The sequence below is a fragment of the Dendroctonus ponderosae genome, unplaced genomic scaffold (genome assembly GCF_020466585.1).
Source record: "Dendroctonus ponderosae isolate FM_Combo_2020 unplaced genomic scaffold, Dpon_F_20191213v2 Dpon_F_20191213_8, whole genome shotgun sequence".
NCBI classification, from domain to species: Eukaryota; Metazoa; Arthropoda; class Insecta; order Coleoptera; family Curculionidae; genus Dendroctonus; species Dendroctonus ponderosae.
The window spans coordinates 7,909,185-7,925,698 of NW_026019016.1; the positions used below are offsets into that span (position 1 = coordinate 7,909,185).

The following is a 16,514-nucleotide window of genomic DNA, read 5'->3' on the forward strand; positions in this document are numbered from 1 at the left end:
AAGGTGCCCTAATTGACGAAAAAGCAACATTCCAAAAACCTGCAGAAGTCGAAAGAAATGACTCCGGAGTGGGATCAGAAACGAGCAAGTCGAGTTTGAGCAAATACCGAAGCAAACCGGAAATATTTGCATCTTGTGAAGACTGTGATTCCACGTTGGACTCCAAAACTGAAAACGATCCTCTTTTGTGTAGGAAATGCGTCAAAAAGCGATCGGAACGCAAGGAAATCATCACGGAAATTGTCGAAACTGAAGAAAAATATAGCAGAGACTTGCAGATTATTCTTGAAGAGTTCTATCAGCCTATGCTGGTGGCTGGCCTGTTAACTGCCGATCAGCTATCAGCCATCTTCTTAAATGTGGAGGAACTATTAGAGAATAGTCAGGCATTGGCTGAAAGACTGCGAGATGCGGTAGAAATCGCTTTGGAGCAAGGCGATGACGACCTCCTGACTGTAAATATCGGTAAACTGTTCCTTGAAGCAGCTCCAATGCTTCACGCTTTTGAAACTTACTGTGTTCGCCAAGGTAGGCTGTTCAGCCAATGGAGAAAATCTCCTCTAATACGGGTTGCCATTTTATAGGTACCGCCAGTCTACTTTTAGCCGGTCTTGAAAAGGAAAAAGAACTGTTGCGAATCTTCCTGAGGGTATCGCAAATGGAAAATACCATGCTGAGAAGGATGAATTTGAACTCGTTTTTGATGGTTCCGGTCCAGCGGGTGACCAAGTATCCTTTGCTATTGGCGCGATTGTTTAAAGTCACTCCGACCCATCATGAAACGAGGGAGCAACTTAAGGAGGCTCAACACAAAATCGAACTTCACTTAAACCACATGAACTCGGAAACGAAGGACGTACCAAGCAAATTATGGAGGAGAATAGGTAAGAAGAAAGTTGTCTTCAATATACAGAATGTCCCGAAATTGTGGGTCAACAATGATAGGGCGTACAGAAGATCTGAAAATAAGGCCAATACTTCATATAAAAACAAATTTCCGACTTGGCTTGCGTATCGAATTATGGGCTTTCAAAGTGGCGTGTTGAAAAATCAAATTTATTCGTGATTGTTACACTGTTTATTTGCCGTTCGTGAAATTTTTGTAGCAAAAGAAGTTCACAGATACGCGTCATTCTTAATTGGCAATTTATCCGAAATCCTGTTATTGTACAGGTAGGGTCAAAATTAACTTCTATAATGAGTAAACATTTAACGCCGTTGCGCCAAATTTGGGGATATGATCAGGTCGGTAGATAGACCCATTTTTTGCTTCAAGAAAGGTACACCTTGTTTTTCTTGACATATCCTACGGATTTTGAGATTAAACACTTTTTGTAGTTGTAGTGATAAAACTAATACTATTAAAAATAATACGCATGTGAAAATAAAATCCAACCTATGTTTAACTAAGGTAAATGTCCAACATGCGTCTCATTTGTCTATGCATTTTGCAAATTGGTTTAAACATCTAGTTGCACCCTGAATAACATATTTTATCGTATTATTATACCATAAAATTAGTATAATATTATTATTATAAATTACCAAAATTTGTTCTTCCGCGTTCAAATAAAATATTTTAACAGTTTTGAAAAGTGCCTAGGGACCAATGGGACGCATTTTGAACATTTGCCTTAGTTAAGTAAATTAAGTTAGTATTAGTTTTATCACTAGAAACTGCCAAAAATTGGTTTATCTCAAAAGCCGTAAGAGATTTCGAGAAAAACAAGTTATATCTTTTTTGCAGCCAAAACATGGGTCTACCGAACTGCTTCATCATATCCCCAAATTTGGAAACACCGTTAAATTCGTACTCATTATAAAAGTTAATTTTGACCGTACCTGTACAATAACAAGATTTGGGATACATTTACAATTCAAAAAGACGAGTATCTATGAGCTACTTTCGCCACAAAAATTTCACGAACGTGAAATAAACGGCGTAATAATTAAGAATAAGTTTATTTTTTAAACTTTGAAAGCCCATAATTCTATATGAAAATCAGTTCGGAAATTTTTTATATGAAGTACTTGCCTTACGTTCAGGGGTTCTGTGCATCAATCATTGTTGACCAACAATTTTGAGACACTCTGTATAATTTTGTTTATTTCTATTTATCCGCTTAATGATTCGCATTTATGAAAATAAGGTAAGTATATGCCCATTATAATTAAAATGCTATTCACTTTCAAATATTTTTTGTTTTAAGAAATCTGACTACCGATACCCGCTTTAGAGGATACTTTTACCAGCAGTTGAGGAATTATTTAGCTTCTTTTTTATTTCACTATTTTGTGGAGTTTTATTCTGATTTTTTTTGCTTGAATGTAGAATTGCCGCCAATTGATATTTTCTTACGCCTAAAATCGTTCTTTACTCAGACTTTCTAAATAAATATATTAAGTTAACCTGTGTATTTAAAGGCGCAGCTTGCTTTAACCGATATGACTCTGTATATAGGAATATTTAAAGACCATTGAAAAAATGTTGCTACTTTACAAAATTTGCAGACGTATTAGTAAAAATTAAAATTACATAACATTGCTTAAGAAATTCTGCTCTAAACAGGTAGCAGTTCGGGTAGAAGACCAAGTACCGAAATGGATCTAGTAAACATCAAGTTGCGAAAAATTGCTGTAGATGTGTTAGACTGGAACCATGAAGAAGCTCGCTTTGTGCTTGAAGGAAAACTACTGTTCACTCAACCAACAGACAATAATTGGAGAAAAGGACGCACCATCAAACTTACCCCCGTCAATGCCTTGTTGGTGATAAATGGCAAGGTAAGCAAGTCAGTTATAATCAGTTGCTCCCAGCATATTTGGATTAAAGCGATCAGTTTACCGTTCACAATGGCATTAAACGATTTTTATTTAATACACATTTTCAAATTTTAAAACAATAGCATAACCAATCCGTTGCTCAATAAATATTTTTTACTTATTATTTTTAATTTCCGTGAATTAAAACGGAGAAATTTGAAAAAATATTCTTTAGCATCAGCGATGATTTTAATTATATTCAAGTTTTTGTTAAATCACCTAGTTTACGCTAAAGTTAAGATTGGGAAATTTGCAATGAACACATTTAAATCGGACGAAATAGTTTAAACTGCATAATAGGAATATCTGTTATAAACATTTTGCTAAGTTGTTGTTTGAAAATCTCTCAATTCAATTCCAATTTTATTATTCTAAACAAGCGGGAAATTTAAACGTTTTTTAGGGATTTGTCGAAGGCCTCTGATACTGTTACCCAAAATTCTTTATCATCGAGTTGGAACAAAATATCTGAATGTTTGCTCAAAAGATTGATAGTAACCACGTCCCATTCTGCCAAATTCACAAAAAAAAACCATAAAATTCCTGCCGAATGGCGTTAGTATACTAAATGTGAAATGTGAATATTAGATCAAATAAGGACTAATATTATTGTTCCATTTAAAAGTATAGACATCTTGTAAATGTATAACTTACTGCACTTACCTTTCAACAAATAGCCTGTAGAATAAAAATACAATTTCGCTCACCTGCGCGCAACTAAAACAAAGCACTTTTTACTGAAAAACTAAACATCAGTTTACGTATATTGATGCATTTTTTTTGCTTTGATCGTCTCGCCAATTTCCGCTCGTCTCGCAGCCAGACTGTTTTTGTTTCTTCACGTCTGTGCGCTTATTTCGTTTAAAGTGAATTTGCACACCAATGTCATTTTTCGTGTGCTTTATGCCAGTCTTTAGGAAATTTAAAAACACGAGTAAAGTTTGATTTCTGTTGCATTCAAAAGGCAGTTTATCTATGCTTCTCCCATTTTTATTTAATTTAAATATGAGTATTGATCAGGAAAAACTGAAAAATCTCGTCATAATTTGATACAACCGCTTTTTAAGACGCCCCTAAACAAGCCATCTACAGAGAAGACGGACGAAAATGGTTTGATGTTTTCCATGAAGCAATCCGGAGTGCGAGAAGCTGCTCTCTTACTAGTTCGAGATAAGAACGGGCGTTACTCGCTGCTCAGAGAGCCGCTGTATCTGGATCGTTGCGTAATTGCAGCGGATCCCGCCTGGCAAAGTTACTTTGAGGTTCAGGAATTGCTAAACAGGGACACTTTTATTTTCAAGGTATAAAACCAAATGTAGTAAAACAATTTGTTGCTGTTGCATAGGCTTTAGAGAAAAAACTTGGCCAAAGCACAATTTACTGAAAATCAATTTATGCAGACTTATGTTTTACAGGCTGAAGATGAAGATCAAACGCAAGTATGGTACAGGAAGCTGCAATATCATGCACAAGGGATGGGGCCATGGAGGAAACGTCGAAACGCCCTTGCTAATATCATGATAAATGGAATGGGGCTTCGTTCGTAGTACTAATCTTCATGCAAATCTGTTTGGAAATTAATGCGCAGCGATGGAGGCAATTTGACATGCCAGTAATTGCCCATTCAAATTTTGTACGAAATATTAGCGATTATTTTAAAATATGCATTAAGTTTAAACTTAGGAGAAATTTAATTCCTACTAATACGAGTATTAACATTTCGAGAACGTAGTTCTGCTGTCTAGAAACAACAACGAAAAATCTTAACTCTGTTAGTCATATTACGTAACCCAGTAGTATCCTTTTATATATGATTTAGGGCGCTTTTAGCGAAATGTACAGACAACTTTGATAAACGAGGTTTTAAAAATAATAATCATTAGCTGTGATATTTTGGTTTGGTAAAGGCTAATTACATATTTAAACGACAACAATATTGTGTACGTAGTTGTAATTTTCCATATTTAACTTACTTAATGTATTGTCTGTTTAAACGAAGTTGTAATAAAGATAATCAATGCTGCGTGCTTACTTATTTCACTTACCTCAGGTTTCCGAATTAAACGCTATGTCGGTTGTCCTTGCCGATAATGGGAAATAGCCGCGTCTGAAAGAAACAACAATTATTCATTATTGAAAGGAATTATAAGTTTTCAATATTCGTCCAGCAAAAGCATATATACCTCTGAAAACTTAAAATTAGATGCAGTTGAATGAAAGTCGGAAAGTGAAAAACCGGCTTTAGTTATTTCAACGTTGTACGTTTCGTGAACAATACATGCTTTTCGTTTTATAAAATGGCCTATTTTCCTGAAAACTTGTTGCTGTTATAATTTGGGTGCATACATTTGAAATGATATGACAGCTGAAAATTTAGGGCAGTTAAAAGTAGTTGAAACAAAACTTATTTTGGAATCCGTAGTCAGTCAGTTATGTAAAAATGAAATGTGTAAAATCCATCAATTACCTATACCTACGGGGTGTTTGATAAGTACATCCATTCCTTGTAGGAGGTGATAGTGCACGTAATTTTGGATATATTTCTTTAATAGACCATGTTCCGAAAACTCTTAGTCTCCGATCTACAGCGGGTTAAAGTATTAATTTAAAAAATTATATTTTTTAATATTGCGGAAACCCCTTGGAATATTAATGAAATCTTACAAGCTTAGGCACTTAACAGCAATATATGTTTTGCGATAAAAAAATGGTTTTTAGCTTCGCCATGGGCGTGGACACAGGCACATCTGTAGATACTTTTACATAAGAAAAATGTTACCTCACTTATTTTTCTATAAATAAATATTATTTTTCAAGTTCCTGTTCAATTTGCAAGAGAAAAGGTCTCTTGACTTTTTTTCTACAATGCACCGTGTTTGAGTAAAACAATTTAACTCGGTTTATTGCCAGGCGTAATCGAGTTTTTATTTAAAAAGTTGCTCTGCACTAGTTTGGTCACTGAATGAAAAACTTTCATAATTGCTGTCATTTCGAGTGTCTGACTAACTTCTTTTTGCGTTTTTTTTGTAATAAAATTGATGCAATCTAAGTGCACAATTTTTGTTTTTATACTACACCATACTTAATTACAACCCGATTAAGCTATATAATAAATCGATTTAAATTTATTTACTTGAAAACATAACGTCGGAGAAAAAAAGTCGAAAGACCCTTTCTCTTCCAAATTGAACAGGAATTTGAGTCATCAGGTACATTGCTCATAAATCAGTGGCGCAACATTTTTTATTTAAAATTATCTACAGTCGTGGCTGTGCCCACGCCACTGGAAAATCTAGAAACAAAATTTTCATCACAAAACATGTATTGTTGTTAAGAGCCTAAGCCTGTAAAATTTCGTTTCAATATTCCAAGCGTATTCCGCAATATTAATAAGTAACGTTTTTTTAATTAAAACTTTATCACCCTGTAGATCGGAAACTAAGCGTTTTCGGAACACGGTATATTAACGAAATATATCCAAACTTACGCGCACTATCACCCCCTGCAAGAAATGTATCTACTTACCAAACACTCTGTATATGAATAATGTATAAATATTTTATATCTTTAAAAATAGAATCCGTGGTTTCCCTAAGAGAAGATCTATAAATGGCACAAAACGCCTCATTTGGAGCATTTTTCAAGTCATCAATCGTACGATAGCTTTTTATTTACGCTTCATTTTTAGCGCTTACCCATCAATTAAAATTTTAAACTGATGTCGCGAAGTGAAAATTGAAAAAAAAAAGTGAAAGAAAACTCATTTAATCAATCAAAAATCCAAATGCAAACAGTCCTTCACCATTAACACATTGTGAAGGTGTGTTCCCCATCATGTTGAAGCCGATTTAACGGCCTAAATACTTTTAAATTTAACTTTGCCCGCGTGCTATTAAGCTGTAGGTAAATAAATGAGCATTTTGTAATAGTTTTTTTTTTATTGAAATATTTTATAAAAATAATTGTGCTTTTTATTAAACAGCTAACTAACAGACGGAATTCAAATTCTTTGAACACCTAAAAAGCGAATTTTTATCATGTACTTGCAACTTCGAAAATCGCACTCGTCGAAGAGTAGATGAGTTTTGTTTTACGCGGGCCAAAATGCTCAGTTCAAAAACTTCATCAATTTTATTAAGACTAGTGGGTTGTTCGGGTTTTTAGGGCGTCGTAAAATGGAATTTCTTCCTAACGTTTCGCAAGCATGAGTGGCTTGCATCTTCAGAGGTGATTTGCTCGGACGCCTACACTGTTCTGAGACGGCCTAAAAGCCCAAAAACCCTACTAGCTTCAAGGAATGTCCTCGAAAGTGTGTCTCTGTGAAACACAATGTTCTCAGTTACAGTACATTTTTTCAAGACGTGAGCAAAAGCTATCAAGCATAGCTTCTATTTAAAACGAGGTCCATATATGGCATATTTGAAACTATCGTTTCATATCTTTTATTATTTAAGATTAGCTTAATAACAATTGTGAAAAATAGAAAGATGATTGTCGGTATTAATCTGACTGAGTAAACTTGATGTAAAAAATATGTAGGCTTTTTACTTCTCATTTTTTTACTTATGTACATAAACATAAGTACCTTCAAAGGTCCCCAACATGTCCGACTTGGTTTCTGCATTAAACTTTTAAGAATTATTTAAAAGAAAACAATCTGAACAAACCGTATTTGAAAAATTCTTTGTCAATTTTATATTTTACATATTTTTTATATTGAAGTAATGAATTGCATTGTTGTATAAAACTCAACACTTTTCGCGCAACATTAACCTTTACTGAACTTACTGGACTGAGATTTTATTGGTGAATATATACAATTTAATAGACTTTGTTTTCCGAAGTTTTTCTCGTCATAAAATTTACATTCGAAGCAAGAAACAAGCTGACGACTGTGTGATACCCAAATGGGCCAATGCAAAAAAAATATTTCACGTGGATGCTTTACATAATAAATTCTACTAATTATGAATTGATCCTATTGAAACCAAAGGACCAGAGTAAAAATTACGATAAGTGTTGCAATTACTTTTTTGCAACAATATAAAATAAATTTTATTCACATATATTGTTGAACTTTATGTAATTGATCAATTTTATTTTTTCTGCCAGACGAACTACTACCTATTCTACACTGTAACTATTTCTTAAATACTGTAACACTAAATGCGAAAATTGCAAATTAAAAAAGATGCAATTCTTGATACTAAAATTAAAAAATCTGATTTGATAAAGGTTAAACTTATCTTATTAGTAAAGTTATATTAAAGTGAAAGGACTAAAACACAATATTGTTCAAATGTTAGCAGTTGATTGGTTTCCAAAGGTCCTGAAATAAAGTAATAATCCCTTAGCCAAAGAAACGAAATACAATTTTCACGTTAATACGAAGATGACAATTTGAAAATGAAATTGTCGAAAAGTCGATGGTTGTCTCATCAATCACTTTTTCATTCCATCACCACTCTTTTCTCAACATTTATTGGAAGAATTTGCAAAACTCCCTTTCCGTACGCTGCACCAGAGCCAAATTAACGGTTTTTAAAATAAAGTAAAAATTTTATAACTTCAATTTATAATCAGGTCATAATGGTCATACTCCTCTCTAATTTATTCGATAATAAAGTGGAACCTGAGGGCAGGATATAATCGGAGCTTTTCCTGATATAACATAAAGAATAAAGTTCTGCAGTTACCTTACCTATTACAATATCTCAAGTGTGAATATATTTCTCAAGTTGATTATAAATTGGCTCTTATTTTATCGGAAAATTTTTGCTTCACGATAGTCACCTAGATGGAAAAGACATGCAGCGAAGTTGAAGCTAATTGAATTATTATGAGGTAAACTGTAACCATACCACTATAGTAACTTTTAGGTCTCATAAGTGTGTGAACGATTTGTTGAGAAGCAAAAGACTAAAGCTGTTTCTTTAGTTATTCATTCATAATGTGTTCAATAAATAGAAATTTTCGACCCGACATTGTTGGATTTATTACTATATCCCAGGGAAGAACAAAGAGAAACTGCAAAAACTAAGCAAGAACCAACCAAGTCCATTTTTGGTGAACGTAATATGGTTGCTTATATGCATTCCTTGATCAAAAATGTATTGCGTATTTTAGCTTTTTAACTTTTAAATCGCATCTCTTAGAAGTAAATAGTTTTTTTCTTCCTGAAAAATTGATACATTGAAACACTGAACTTGGTTGGTTGCCCTTGTGCCCTTCAGTTTTAAAAATATTAACTGATCAATAAAACCTTGCAGGATCCTGCAGTAGTTCGCTTCAATTTAGCAAGTTGGAAGTTTAAAATTTCAAACAAACTCAACAAACTTTCAGAACACTGTTTCCTCTATTAATCGAGCTTAAAACGATATTTCCAAGAGGTATTATGTAAGTGTGGTACCAACGCAAATATTATACTTTTTTCAAAATAAAATGGTATTTTATACTAATGATAGCCACATGCATATAATTTTAGCAATTTCACGTAAAAGTTCAAAACTTGATCGCAATTCTCAAATAACCGGAAATTTTTGTTCAAAAGTGACTGAAAATGTTGAATGGTTTAAACGGACCATTGTCTTACAAAGATGTTGTTATCACAGTGCTTCCGTTGGTACAATCTCGAACCGTTTTCAGGTGAATACTGATTTGAATCCTAAAGCGACTTCCTTCTAGTTTGCTTTGTATGCACTGAGAGCGTGACCGAAATGTGACTACAAATTTCTAAGTTGGTCTAAACTCCGTTAAAATAAATAGTGAATTATAATGAATCAATTAGAATATCTATAGCTGTGGAAAAAAACCCTTAAATCACGATAATTCAATTTTATTTTCTTTTGATCCACGTAAGTAACTCGTAATTAAGTATTTTAAATATTGCGTTCGTTTGATGTACCGGTATAAATATCCCGGCTTGCTAGCAATTTTAATCGCCAAAAAGTTACGACAAGTTAAAAATGGCTAATATTTTATTAATCAATAGTGCAATAATATTGGCTTAACTAGTTAAACGTATCCATAAAATAGATGCACATATTTACAAGAAGTAATCAGAGCTAAGCCCCTTCACGCTCGAATCCCACTAGTTTAGTGCCAAATAAATTCAATCTGGATGTAACTTGCGATCATAAACTTTATATTCTTAACTTAAATTTCATATGAATTTCACTTCAGGTTCTACTATGCTTGTTTTACGAGGTCGTAAAGGTGAGTTTTTTCTGGCTGGTATTTGGGGATTATGGGATTATTATGCGCTTTAACGTACAGAAAATCAATCAGCTAACTTTATCTCTTAAAGCAGACTTTTCAAAGCCATTATATAGAGTTTAAAAAGTGTTCACGGGGAAATTGGCCATATTTTATTTTTATGTCGATATTATCAGTTGAAACCCCTCCGAAGTTGGTTTTGTTCGTTGGTTCATTAGGTTAAATTTATTTCAACTTTTTATATTAAAAAATAAAAAAGACATACATATATTTACTTTACGTGTTCTTTTTGGTAGAACTACTATATTTTCGTATATTAAAATTTACCAAACTAATTAAGCGCGGAGGTTTATCAAAGGCAAAATTTCCAGTTAATTAAGCCTTAAAAAATAGTCGCATGTCTAATGAAAGGTTGCCGCTTACTTCCCACATCACCTTGCAAATGCAGGGGTAAATAAATACTTCAAAAATATGCATGTCCCTGTAAAATTAATATTTAAGCATCTATTGTCTGCACTATTTATGGATGGTAATATGAGGATTTACGGCGATGGCATTGTTCTTATGTGGTCGTCGAAATGACGAACACAGGGAAGAGCACATGATTTAGTAGAATGAAAGGGACGGTTAGTAGGCTGAAGAATGTTTTTTATACTTTGCAGTGCTTTAATATGGAATACTTAAAAAGCAAAAAATGATACAGTTGTTTAAAATTATTTGCTAAAATTTAATTTATCTCATATTTTGTTTCGAAAAGCAGATAATCAGATGCGTGCGGCATATCCAGATTTATTACTGACTTATTTTATCATTACCACGCATTTGCGACTGCACTGAAGTCGGGAAACTATTCAAGTAAGCAGTAGATTTTAGTGGTAAAATATTCCAAAACAAAACTGAAACAGATGAAACTGAATTCGTGAAAGTATTTAATTTCAATTTAAAGTGTTAAAGTCATTCATGGTACTAGAATATTATAAAAGCTTTTTGTAATATTTATTAATTTCTCCTGTTCCCGACCGTAATGTATGTATATATTATATTATAGCAGCATAATATTTAATTGGTACATTATTGTGTGTCCACGTGAATAAACTCTAACGTTTCCAGTTGGTCCATTCCTCATCGTACTGCAGTTTAGAAGCCCTGTGCTCACATTGAACTTTTTGAGATAATTTTTTAGTCAGCAGTATTTGCCTTTTAACCGTATTAGGCATTATATTTTATGAAAGTTGCACTAACCGAAAATTATTTTAGCCGTTCACTCCTCTAGTATATTTACTGAGTGGTCCTTACTTTAGAAAATAAATATACTTTGTATAAAAAACGCATCTGGAATGGGAGTAAATAATGTTCTAAAGCATATAAGACACTTCCTATACGCATTAGAATTATCAATACGCATATCACGCTTCTAATAGCTTTTTTATCGAGATAATGAAGCATTCGATACATATGTATAGATTCCTGCAAAGAGCCAAGTCACCCTAAAACTACGATCGAGATATATAAAAATATGTACAGAGTTTAATACATTCGAGACGTGAGTTGGATGGATATTAATGATTCTTATTAGTATTTAGAAGACTGTTAAAGATGTGGGTTGTAGGCTCAAAATAGTATCAGCAAGCGTAAAATGTATTGGTTGAAAGTTACACCCATGCTTAAGGAACATTCCAGATGACAAACGTTAGTTGCTTTAGGATTTTAGTACAATTTTTCAAGAAGCTGCGTTGTGTCATAACATGACCTCAAAAATATACAAGATATAAATAGAGTTCTGAACTGACACTGAAAATATTTCGTCTACTGCTTGGTAAGCGTTTATCAAAATGTCGATATAAATCTCGTTAAATATTAGGTATGTTATAAGTGGAAGACTTTTTTACACTTTTTAACGAAAAAGATTTCTACTGCTAGATTTCCTCCGTGAATCTGTTTTAATTATAATTAAGTGTTAGCATTTTATTGTTAAATTAATATGAAGTTCTCTATAAGTGTCTGAATTGAACCATTGAAAACTGTTTTGGCTTTAAAAGTCCGTGTAAAAATATACAAGATATAAATAGAGTTCTGAACTGACACTGAAAATATTTCGTCTACTGCTTGGTAAGCGTTTATCAAAATGTCGATATAAATCTCGTTAAATATTAGGTATGTTATAAGTGGAAGACTTTTTTACACTTTTTAACGAAAAAGATTTCTACTGCTAGATTTCCTCCGTGAATCTGTTTTAATTATAATTAAGTGTTAGCATTTTATTGTTAAATTAATATGAAGTTCACTATAAGTGTTCACTATAAGTCATCGTTTAAACACCTGCTTCTCAAGCGGACCATAAGCTGCAGTTTCCAAACATTTTTTTTTATCAATTATTCTATACTCTTCAAATTTTCATGAGTTCGACTAACTAAAAGGAATAAAAATTCACAGTTTCCTTGTGAAAAAATGAGCCAGTTGAGTTATGATTAGATGAACAAGCGCTGGACCCATAGATAACAAGATGAACATTGATGTTGGTGTGGGACCCAAGTCTATAAATTTTTTATTCGTCAGATAAAATTTGTTGTTATCACTAACTCACTGTTACTTTGACTTAATTTACTGTTACGTTGACTTAATGAAAATACTGTTGAAGAAAAAACCATGAAAATAATCTAAAGGTGCGTCATTCCAAATTACCTCCATCTTAACGTATTTTCTCAATTGTTTGCCCACGGCTTCGATTGTTCTTGTTTCCGGATTTTTACCTACAGTGCGCGGTTTTCAACTCCTGCATTTATACCGTAAATTCAGTAAGTAAACATAAAAACCATATTTAGTTATTACCACACAAAATTATTTCTCAATCTGATCTGCACTTCTTTTCGATCGTAAATTGGACAAATCCCTTCAAAATGTTACAATATAGTGATGAAGTGGAATGGTTAGTTAACTTAAGTTAACTATTAGGACGCTTTACTGCACAGACCAATATTCCGATAACAAACAAACGCATCTGACTTCATTATCGCCAATGTCTCTTTAAATTCTTGGCCCGGATGCACACATTTGATTCTACAATACAACAAATACGAAAATCTGAAGGATTAAAGTCTGGAATTTTGGACGGCACGCAAACCTGCTTGCAATAGATTCTGCCCGAGAAAAATGTGACCGACTTCCTTAATGCATACATAACATACATAATTTTGTTGTTACATTTGGTCATTTAAATTTAGAGGAAGCCCTAAATGTCCGACTGTAAATTACCTATAAGCAGAAGGCTAAATTCTGGTTCCTCCTAAACTAAAGTCGTATAAAGTGCTTTCTTCTTTATGATCCAAATTTTAATCTTAGTTATGGGGCTTGCGGTAACAGCTGACAATAAGTTGTACCTAGATTTTCAGTGACACCTTGCAGCAAATAGATAAGTTACAGTACTGAGAAAATGTTAAAAACATCCAGACAAAGGTACCTACTCATATATGGGACTTTGAAATGCATCCACGGCTGGTGATAGTATCAGTTGAAAACTTTTGCGGGTTTATGTAATTTTAGCCTCAAGATATCCCCAAAAATTTTGGGCGTTGTATAAATGTTGGTTTCCTACTGATATCGCTAAGGATATTTAGCGCAAATAATTGTCAGCTACATCAGCTAATCTGCATTCCGCCTGATTGGAAATGTGACGATGTGAATGCAACTTAAATCAGCTTCAATTCCCACTAACAAAAGGGAGTTCTCTTCATGTTATAATCAATATTATGTCAGTGGAGTACTATCAATTGTAATGCAGGATTACATTTGAGATTATAATGTATATTATCTTGGATTGATATGTAGCTCTGCAGCTGAGGGATTGTAGCTAAGTGAGCTAGAATGCGCTGACTGTAAGCGGATATGTTTTGCTATTGAAAGATTAAAGATTTTGAAAGAGAGAAAAACTTTCTGAAGGCAAACGAGAGAAATGCGTTTCACATACGTTGTTAGGTGGAATCAGACAATAAAAATCAGAAATGAACATCAACATGTGAAATGCACATTGTAAATCTGCTCAAAAGTAATCGTATCTTATTAGTAACGGTTTGATTGCAATTCGATAATACATCTCGAGTATCAGCATGATTGCGACATAGAAGCTGTTTTAATTATCATTTTTTTGCTTTCAGAGATTAAACACGTTTTCGATTTTTAGTCCTACTCAGAAAACTAAAAAATAAATTATTTTTTGAAAAATCGCACACGCTATCTAGTTGTCACATTTAAAGCTCGTGCACTTGTGCGGTTTGCGCTTCAAACTAGTGTTACGCCAGATAGATTCGACACAACTTCAAAATCAAATATTGTTTTAAGTTTCTGGTTGTTCAATAAAAATATGTACTTTATGGATTCAATAGGACGCAAAGAAAATTTGTAGACTGTCTGCATGTGCGGTTTGTTGTGCAGATTAATGTCTTACTCCGAGAGTTTGGAGAATTTTATCTAAAAACGTAATGTTTTGAGATCTCTGGAGCAATTCTGCACTTCAAATTCGACAAATTAATAAAAATAATAAATAAAATTAACGGAATACAGCGTTTTCGCTTTGTCGTCGACGCTGTATAATCAAATTTGCGGAAATTCAAGCAAGTTTCCCAATGTCTTATTTGTATCGTTTACTACCAGAACTGTATGGTGTAACTGCATATTCAAGTTCTTTCAAAAATAAATTCGAAAAATGGAAACATCATTTTCCCATATTCTCCGAGAAAGCTTTTGGAACCCCTTCAAAAAATCACGTTAATTTTCAATCACCATGGATGGAAATAGAAGATTGTTTATTTAATTTAAAAACCTTGCCTAAATATTGTTAACCTATAATGTTTAATATAATATGCATCGTCAAGATGGTAAGCTATTCACACTTGGGACTTTGCAGACAAAAGAATATGCAATCACTTGCACTATCTTTAAGACCTCCGTCACTATTCATCACGCATCAACAAACCAAAACATAAAGTGCGACTGATGTAACCCATTGTTCGCTATTGCGGCCACAATTTCACTAAAAATTAGGGTGCTCAAGATTTACTACCTCGACGTTCGAAAAAGGGCCCTTACGATAAATAAACATCCTTCAGGGATGTCACATTAGAAAGCAAGACAAGCGGGTTTATGTAATCTGCTAAGTATATTTTCTTAACGCGAAATGTGTAAGTTGAAAAGCGTGTTATCAAAAAGGTACATATTCATTTAATCGCTCAATTCTGGATTTATTTATTCTCGCTTTCCTTCAACATGAGTAGTAGTACTAGGCAAAACAAGGCTTAACTTAACGAGTTCGGCACTATAAATAGTTTAGGTACTATTTTGCCTAAATACATGAGTGGTCGTCCATGCTAATATTTTAACATGATTCTTGACCTATTGCTTGATGAGAACAGACCCGTGAATGCTTGCCAAATCGAACGAGATTGTCTCAACTTAATTTTGCATGAATTTTGGCTATAACTCACTAGAGTAACATCTGACCATTCAAATTTTGAGCCTTATGCTAAGGTCTGATTGTGTAAAAAATGTTTTCATGCTCATCAGTGTTTTCTCGCTTGATCAATTCTTGACAGTATTTCCTTTTTGGAGATACACTGGCTGTTTACGTTAACTTCTGGGTATTTTATCGAGGTAAACAGTTCAATTGTTTATCTCCTTATATGAACGTCTATTGGGGTCTTTTTGCCAAAGAAAACGAACACATCGCTGTGGCCCACTATTGCATTTATTATATTTTGGAGATCTGGCGCGTTGTTTGCTATTAGGACCGTGTCGTCAGCGCACCTAGTGCTATTTGTTGAGATTCCGTTGATCTTGATTCCTCCTTGAGTGTCGTCTAATGCTTCTTTGACAGTGGACTCGGAGTACCAATTAAACAGGCGCAGAGACGCATCTTTGCCGGACTCCTTGCCTAATTTACATATCTTCCGATGTTGTTTGTTCTATTTTGAATGCTGCCGTTTGGTGCCAATAGAGTTTTCAATTCTGGTTATTTCTGGACATTATACATTGATCTCATTATCTGCAGTTAGTGGAGCACAAAGTCTATCATCGCTGAAAAGTGTTTGGATGCAATTTTTCCATCCAAGTTTATCTTCTGTCCCTGTATGATTTTTTCGTTGTTATTGTTTCTTGTCGCTTTTTGTGTCTGCCTGTCATTTCTTTGACTCTCTTGTGGACATTGAAAGTGCCATATATTTATTCAATTTCTATCCATTTTGTTGACATGCAATTTTCTTTGGCGTTTCCGCACTTCCTTTCTTCCATGAAGTGCATGATTTCCTGTAGATAAGTTCTGTATTGTTGAGGCGGATTCATTTTTTTACAAACCTCTTTTTGGGTATTTCGCCTCAAAAATTTTTGCCTTTGAAAAAGACAGAATTTCCTCACGTCTTTTATTACAGATTGATAAATAGTGCTCCTGTTTCGCAATAAGAACGAATTATTTATCAAAAAGTAATCAA

At 33.6% G+C, this 16,514-nt stretch overlaps 1 protein-coding gene and 1 long non-coding RNA gene across 3 annotated transcripts in view; one reads left to right on the forward strand and one right to left on the reverse strand.

Annotated features, from left to right (window-relative positions):
* The window catches only part of LOC109534518, a 101,694-nt gene extending 96,848 nt beyond the window's left edge, over nucleotides 1–4,846 (forward strand). For both annotated transcript variants that reach the window (XM_019900243.2, XM_019900244.2), the window contains 5 exons: nucleotides 4–528; nucleotides 585–884; nucleotides 2,570–2,784; nucleotides 3,891–4,124; nucleotides 4,239–4,846. In XM_019900243.2, coding sequence (XP_019755802.1) covers nucleotides 4–528; nucleotides 585–884; nucleotides 2,570–2,784; nucleotides 3,891–4,124; nucleotides 4,239–4,370 — 1,406 coding nt within the window. In that variant the 3' untranslated portion in view covers nucleotides 4,371–4,846. The remainder of the gene's footprint in view (nucleotides 1–3; nucleotides 529–584; nucleotides 885–2,569; nucleotides 2,785–3,890; nucleotides 4,125–4,238) is intronic.
* The window catches only part of LOC125505388, a 101,208-nt gene continuing 89,536 nt past the window's right edge, over nucleotides 4,843–16,514 (reverse strand). The window contains exon 4 of the long non-coding RNA XR_007282144.1: nucleotides 4,843–4,930. This is a non-coding gene — a long non-coding RNA (uncharacterized LOC125505388). The remainder of the gene's footprint in view (nucleotides 4,931–16,514) is intronic.